The 8,044-nt window shown below is 34.2% G+C and overlaps 1 protein-coding gene across 1 annotated transcript; it reads left to right on the forward strand.

Annotated features, from left to right (window-relative positions):
• The first annotated feature begins 6,623 nt into the window (after positions 1 to 6,623).
• On the forward strand, positions 6,624 to 7,565 carry LOC124958865 (olfactory receptor 8K3-like). Its single transcript, XM_047517404.1, has one exon. The coding sequence runs from the start codon at positions 6,624 to 6,626 to the stop codon at positions 7,563 to 7,565; it is 942 nt and encodes a 313-aa protein (XP_047373360.1).
• The last annotated feature ends 479 nt before the right edge of the window (positions 7,566 to 8,044 follow it).

Consider the following 8,044-nt stretch of genomic DNA (forward strand, 5'->3'; position numbering starts at 1 on the left):
TGGAGAGAGCTACCTCCCATATGGGAGAGAAAAGGGGAATTAAATCAAGACCTTATGCATGAACCCAGCATCAAGCCTTGCCATGTTGGACCCCAGTCCTAGGCAGAGCACTTTGACCTCTACCTACTGGAACAGCGTTATCCAGTCTGCAAAGCGACTCCTTCCATCATCCTCCATGAACCTTTCCCAGCAATGTAGGAAACAAGATTCTACCTACGTAGAATCTCAGAATAAATACCATCAGAAGACTTTGTTGTAGAGCTCAGTACCTGGCACACTGCAGAGAGAACCAGCAAGAGCCAGAAACAAATGGCCCTATATGTAGGCCAAGAGCACAAAGATGAAATTTAAGAATAGCACTGACATCAGGTAGAGACCTACATGCTTGTGAGGCAAATTTAAGTTTTGCCAGACTTAGAGTGGGTCAGGCACACAGCAAACAAGGCTGTCTGGACTGTGATTGTCAACTGTGACCCAGCTTAGCGCCAGTCTTAATGGACAATGGACTTTTTCACCATCTGTCTTCTTCTTTTTTTTTTTTTTTCACCATCTGTCTTCTAATCCTGCTGTGTTAGTCACCTTTTCAACACTGTGACCCAAGGACCTGGAAATAACAACTTAGAGGAGGAAAAGTATTTGGGGCTCATAGTTTCAGAGGTCTCAGTCCATGGATGACTGACTCCATAGCTTTGGGCCCAAGGTGAGACAGAACATCAGGATGGAAGAACATGGTAGAGGAAAATAGCTCAGACATGGTAAGCAGGAAACAGAGAGTTCTGTTCACCAGGGAAAAAATATAAACCCAATGGCATACCCCTAGTTACATATGTCCTCCATACCTTATCTGCATACAGTTACCACCAGTTAATCCATATTAGTGGATTAATTCACTGATAGGTTATATTCTCATAATGCACTCAATTCACTTCTGAAGAATCTTGCATTGTCTCATACATGAGATTTTTGGGGACATCACATATCCAAACCTTAACAAACATGCACTGGAGAAGAAAAATCTTTTCAATAAACCATGCTCAGAACATTGTTCAATCACATGCAGAACACTGAAACTAGCCCTCTATCTCTCAACAGCTATGAAAATCAACTCAAAATGAATAAATAACATAAATCAAGGACCCAAAAACCATGAAAGTTCCAGAAGACAGAAAGAAAATTCTTCAGAATATTGAAATGGAAAAGAATTTTTTGGAGATTTGAAGAGCACAAATTGAAAATATAAATAGTCAAATTAGATTACACTGAACTAAAACCTCCTGCTCTCAGGGAAAAACATCATCAAGACCCAACACAAAGAATGGAAGAAAATATTTGCCATGTATATACTAAACAAAGGTCAATGTCCCAAAGACATAGGATACTCCAAATAAAACTTAAAAACCAAAATAGTCCCCAAAATATAATAGACAATAGACCTAAATCAACATTTATCAAAAGAAGATACACAAATGAAGATCAGATGGCAGAAAAAAATGGTAGACATCAGGAAGCACATGGGGGAAAGGGAAACTTGCACTCTGTTGGTGGGAATGTCAATTAGCACACTCATTATGGATAACCATGGAGGTTCCTCAAAAAGTTAGTGATCCCTCTACCACATGATCCAGCAATCATATGGCTAGGTTGGTATTCAAAAAGCTGAAATTAGTATTTGGGCAACAACACACCTGTGCTCCTGTGTTCACGGCACCATTACTTACAGCAGTCACCAAGGGAGGCAGCCTAAGCATCCATCCCCGGTGAATGTGCAGAAAAAAACGTGCATATGCACAATGGATGGTGTTTAACTTCAAAAGGAATGAAATCCTGGCCTCTCTGACAACTTGAATAAAACTGGAGACACTTAGGTTGTTTGAAATAAACCTGGCACATAAAGTCAAGTGCCACATTTTTTCACACATGTGCGGCATGTTAAAAAGTTATTCTTATAAAAGTTTAGAGTAGACTGGTGGTTACCAGTGGCCAGGAGGAAGGGTAGGTGTGAGCTCTGAGGAAATACTGATCTCTGTGCGCTAAATTACAATTAGATAAGCTGAAGAATTTTTGTTGTGCTATTTTATAGTAGGGATGGTGTAGGTAGCAATTTACTGTAGGTTTCAAAAACCAGAAGAAAGAATTTTGAATATTTTCACTTCATAGAAATGATGTGTTAAAGAGGATGAACTTTTTTCAACTGATTTAAACATTACCCAATCATATGCATATAGAAACATCACCTAGTGCTTCATTATTTTGTATTATTTTATGTGTGAGTTAAGATGAATTTAACTTTAATAAAATTGTTTAAAAACTTGTGGGTCTGGCAAAAAGGAGACATTTTGAGTACTGGAATTCAATATATGTACCACAAATAATCTCACACATATATGGTTTATTGACTTCCAAAATGATTTTGAAAAAGATCAAAGCTACAGGAATCAAATTTTCTGATTGCAAATAAGTTACAAAGCTGCAGTAACTAAGAATGTTGGAAATGGCTTAAAGACAGAAGTATACTAAAGCAACAAAATGGAGTGTCCAGAAGCAACACCATCTTATATGGTCAACTGATTTTCAAATGGGTGCAGAGAACACATAATGGAGAAAGAATGGTCAGTTAAATCAGGACTGGAGGTTGGCTATAATTTAAAAGGATATAACTCCAAAGTCAAGCAAAAGAAACAAAATCATACAAGTATCACCACATGTAACTTAAAATCCTCTGCAAAGCAAAGGATAATGATCAGCAAAGTGAAAGGCAAGGTACAAAACAGGAGAAAATCTTCAGGAATATATATCTAAAATGGAACTAATATTGAAGTACTTTCGATAGTAAAGAACAATTTAATTTATAAATAGACTGAGGACTTTATTATGAAAAGAAGTAAACAGCAAAAGCTCATTCCTGCAGCACATGCTCAATAGGATCGCTATAATTTCTCTCATCTTTTGTGAACTTAGAACTTCATCAAAAAACAAAAACCTAAGATATTTTGTTTTCCAAGTACTATTTATTTGGATTAATAGAAGTAGATTTATACTAATTTTAGAAGTTGATCCTATAATATTCAATCTCTAACATTCATACTTATTTACTCTTTATAACACTGAATCCTTTGAAGGTTTGTTAATAATTGATGCACTTATTATTATGAAGGACCCATTTAGTTACCTCTCCCCCTTCTTCACTTCCTTCTGTTCCTCCTTAACTCTTTTCCATTTCTATGTATTTTTCTACTATGCATATTTCTTAAAACAGGATTTATGGCAAAGGTAGCTTTGTTTCTTTTCTACTTTGAATTAGCTTGATTTCTATATTCATATCTGGCATGTATTGAAACAGTTCCTTTTAAAGATAACTGTGTTGTGCTTAATGTAAGATTCAGACTCTTAATAATTTCAAAGCAGAAAACAAGACTGTGTTTAAAACAGATCTCTTGAATTTTTTATTTAGTATAATCAAGATTTCATCTCTATTTTTGAGCATCTCCTCTTTCCTCCAAACTCTTAGCCCTTGGTAATCACCATTCCAATACTAATTCCATAAGTTTGATTATTTTCCATATTTAATGTAAGGGAGAGCATGGGGATTTGTCTTTCTGTGAGTCGATTTTTTCATACAGCACAACAATGTTCACCAGTTTCATCCATGTGCATAGTGCAGGTTATCATTCTTAAGGGTAATTAATATTCCACATTGTGTTTATGCCACATTTTACAAATTTATTAATCTAGAAATAGTATTAAATGTTTCCCCATATCTCATCTATTTCAAATTATGCTACAAAAAACAAGAGGGTACAGGCATTTATTTGAGATCCTAATTTCAAATCTGCACAAAACTCAAAAGAGAGTTTGCTACATCCTGTCATAAATAAATAAATATTGAATACAAATAGTCCCTGACAATTCATGGACAAACTCCAGGCCTTTCATTAAGTTCTCAAATGCTTTAGGGATAATCTACTAGTTGCTTGGCATCTCCTGAGGGAGAGTCTCAAATGATGAAAAAAATCCATAAATCGTCCTCAATAATGCAATGTTAGGAACACATGAGAGAATCAAGAGGGAGGCTTCAGTGCAGGTAACAAAGATGGAAGGTTTTGTATGTGTTAGCAGGAGCTACTGAAGTAGATACATTTTGCTGTGACATTGTAATCTTTTGCAAGTGACCATTTCTCTTTCAGTTTCTGAGTTTTCTTCAGCTCCTTAATAGCTCAGTAGCAATAGAACCTCTCTCTGTTTCCTTCATTTTTTTGGAATATTGACACCTGAGAAGTTAAAAGCTCATAAGTGTGTACACAAGGTGTGGGCTTATAAAATAATTTAATTGTGCATACATTCAATTTAATATGTAAAAGCAAAAAAAAAAAAAACAAAACCTGAGGATGATATGTAAATTAAAAGACCACAAAATGGCAAAAAATTGAAACAACAGAGATTAATAACCACATTTTTATTTCCTCCCAAATATTTAGGCATTTAGTGGCTCTAGGCTCTCTTATGACCCTAAGATAATTTAATATTTAAAATTATGTAATTAAATACATGTGATTTATTCCAGATCTCTTACTAAGAGATTGGAGTTACTGCTTCACATTGAGATATAAAAAGCATTTTTTCAATATCAGGAGATCTGGTTTTATAAAAAGAGCAAAATTTTCCACATTTTGCAGTGAGATCTTACTAATTTTTTCTCAGAGCATAAGATTAAAAGGAAAATTGAGTATTTGGTAAAGATGAGTAAACTGTGAAAAGCAGTTTGGTTCTTTTCATGGAACCTCAAAACTGTTGAACATAAAACATTCTTTATTTTTCACTTTTTATTGACAATTACAGGTATACACATGTATGGACATAAAATGGCATTATGACTTTTCAATATAATGTGAAATGATTCAACTAAGCTAATAATGATACTTTTCTTTATCTTATAAGATTATTAATTAATATTGATTTTATTCATGTTGTGTTGTAGTATTTCATGATTGCTAACCAAACCAAAACAGAAAAAATAAATTACATGGTTCAATCTATTTCCTATTCTTTTATTGAAGGTTTTTCTCTAACAAAATGAGGGAGTTTATTATTTTAATTAAGGGTAAGATATCAGCAGCCACAACTATATAAGAAATATTATATTTGAGCTAAGTGTAAATTACATGTAGACAGTTTTATTTAGACCATTGTAAAATTGTTAGTTTGTATTTCTTGTAAAAAGTGCCTGTCACTAAAATTTGCACTGCACAGTTGGTCATTTCCCTTTCCCTTCTTTATGAAGGAAAAAAATGCTTCTTCACAGATTTTACATCAGTCTAAGGATGTACCTGCCAAACACCTGCTATTATGCCACCCCTTGTAATTTCTGGGTTATTAGAAAAGTTTAGATACATTTTATTTTGTGATGCACACATACACCCGTAAGTGTGATACATTATATTGGAAGAAATTATTTCAGTTTAAATGTATAGAGCACTATAAAACACATCCAAATATCTTTATTTCATCTTTATTATAGTTTATTTTGTATACATGGTGTTATATGTCACAAAAAATTGTACAATATAGAACATTTTAAAATTTATTTTAAAAATATTTGAACATTTTTTCTTTAAAGTATCTAAATGAGATTATATGTCCTCATTGTACAACATCAATGAAATATCTCTTTCTCCACATTTGTTCATATTTTCCTAATATTCCCTTATGTTATAGCACAATAAAGTGAATCTAATTTGTTACACACAAGTAAGCATATTTCATTTAAAATAAAAATACCACAGGGGATGAATAATATGTTGTTAATTTCTATTATGATAGTATACGTTAATTTATTTTTATAATAGTTGTTTTGATTAGAAGATAATTAATCCAAAACAATTGCACATTGTCTATTCATACATCTTTCTAGTATCAACCAGCTGAGTTAATAGGTGGACCTCTTCCACCATTTATTTCAAGAAAATTATTCAGTAACTTTTAATGTAGGGAGTTGTATACAATCTTATAATTTCTCTTTAGGAATCCTTCCTGTGTAACTGTAGTGCATTATCTGATATTATTTCATGCAATTTTAAATGTGACTGTGTAATTAAGTACATGAAAATAAAAACTTAAAAACAAAATAACCTATAATTGTACTTTTATCTAATACCAAAAAAATTAACAAAATTTAAATTATTTTCCTACTTGCTTTACATATCTATCTATATACGTCTGTACATCTCTCTATGCATCAGGGTTTCTCATCCTTGGAAGAAGGTAAGTGATGCAAATATCGTTTGGGCTGCACATCGAAGAAAGTTGAATGTTTAGCAACTTATCTGGCCTCTAATTGGTAAATGTCAGTGGCAATTGACTTCCAGGTTGGGACAACCCAAATATGATTAAACAATGAATAGGATTCTATTGTGAGTAAAATCACCATAGATTAGAACTATTGATAATTTATTTCTATGTATTTGTACATGTACCTATGCATATGAATTCAAGTTTACTACTTTGGAAAGTCTGAATATATCTTAGGTATACCAGCCTTCCATAATAAAAGTTTCTCAAGTAATAATATTTGCAATCCATTGATTGCACTGATGCTGTATCTGAAACAGGTTGTTTAATAAACTTGGATGGAGAAACACAATCTCACAGTGGTGCATGAATTCATTCTGAAGGGCATCACGTCGCGCCCTGAGCTGCAGGCTCCACTGTTTCGGCTGTTCCTCATCGTCTACCTGGTTTCAGTGCTGGGCAACCTGGGCATGATCATTCTCACCAAGGTGGACTCCAGGCTACAAACACCCATGTACTTTTTTCTTAGAAACCTTGCTTTCACTGATTTTGGATATTCTACATCTGTGGGCCCCAAAATGTTGGTCAATTTTGTTGCGGATCAAAATACAATTTCCTTTTATTTTTGTGCTACGCAGCTGGCTTTCTTTCTCTTCTTCATTGGAAGTGAACTTTTTATTCTGTCTGCAATGGCCTACGATCGCTATGTGGCCATCTGTAACCCTCTCCTCTACACTGTCGTCATGTCGAACAGGTTATGTCAGTTGCTAGTGGCAATCCCCTATCTCTATTGTACATTTATGTCACTGACAGTCACTATAAAGATTTTTAGTTTATCCTTCTGTGGCTACAATGTCATTAATCATTTCTACTGTGACTGTATGCCTTTGTTATCTTTGCTATGTTCAGATACTCATGATGTTGAACTAATAATTATGAGCTTTGCAGCTTTTGATCTGCTTTCCTCTCTTCTGATCGTCCTGGTGTCCTACCTGCTCATCCTCATAGCCATTCTCAGGATGAAGTCAGCTGAGGGCAGGCGCAAGGCTTTCTCCACCTGCGGATCCCACTTGACTGTGGTCACTGTGTTCTATGGGACTTTGATATTTATGTATGTGCAGCCCAAGTCCAGTCACTCCTTGGACACTGATAAAGTGGCTTCCATATTTTACACTCTGATCATCCCCATGTTGAATCCCTTGATCTACAGTTTGAGGAATAAAGACGTAAAGTATGCTCTACAAAACACATGGAAAAGGATATGCAGTGTCATCTCTTAAAGGGCATAGAATATGAATTGCATGAATATGGTTTGACTGTGAAACAGGTCTGTCTTCCCATGTTTATCATGTTCGGCAAACAACATATATTTAAAAAATTACCTTTATTGTAGTCAACAGTAAAATTTCTAAACGCTTAAAGTACATTAGTGAGCAGAACAGCAAGATCTGCTTTTCTGAATGGGGAAAGATGAATTGAAAAAATATTGAATAAACTGTATGATAAAGTAGAATGAATTTAGGGTTTATAGTCTACACAGGGAGTTGTCAGAGTTTGATGCTGTACTGAAATGAGAAAAACTATTACGTGTGGAAAAAGTTTTTTTTTTGTTTTGTTTTTTTTGTTTTTTTATACTCACAACTCTTGTAATAAACTTCCAGTGACAGTGCATGTGTTTGTGTGTTTCTCTTTTTGTGCAAGCATAACCTTTCTGCTCTAGGTTTCATACAGATCTATGGGTTGTGTTAAAATCAAACTG

This window comes from Sciurus carolinensis, chromosome 11 (genome assembly GCF_902686445.1).
Source record: "Sciurus carolinensis chromosome 11, mSciCar1.2, whole genome shotgun sequence".
Lineage (NCBI taxonomy): Eukaryota > Metazoa > Chordata > Mammalia > Rodentia > Sciuridae > Sciurus > Sciurus carolinensis.

What these genes read in the sequence shown, in the direction of transcription:
- LOC124958865 (XM_047517404.1), top strand. Translation starts at nt 6,624, where the DNA reads ATGGAGAAACACAATCTCACAGTGGTGCATGAATTCATTCTGAAGGGC.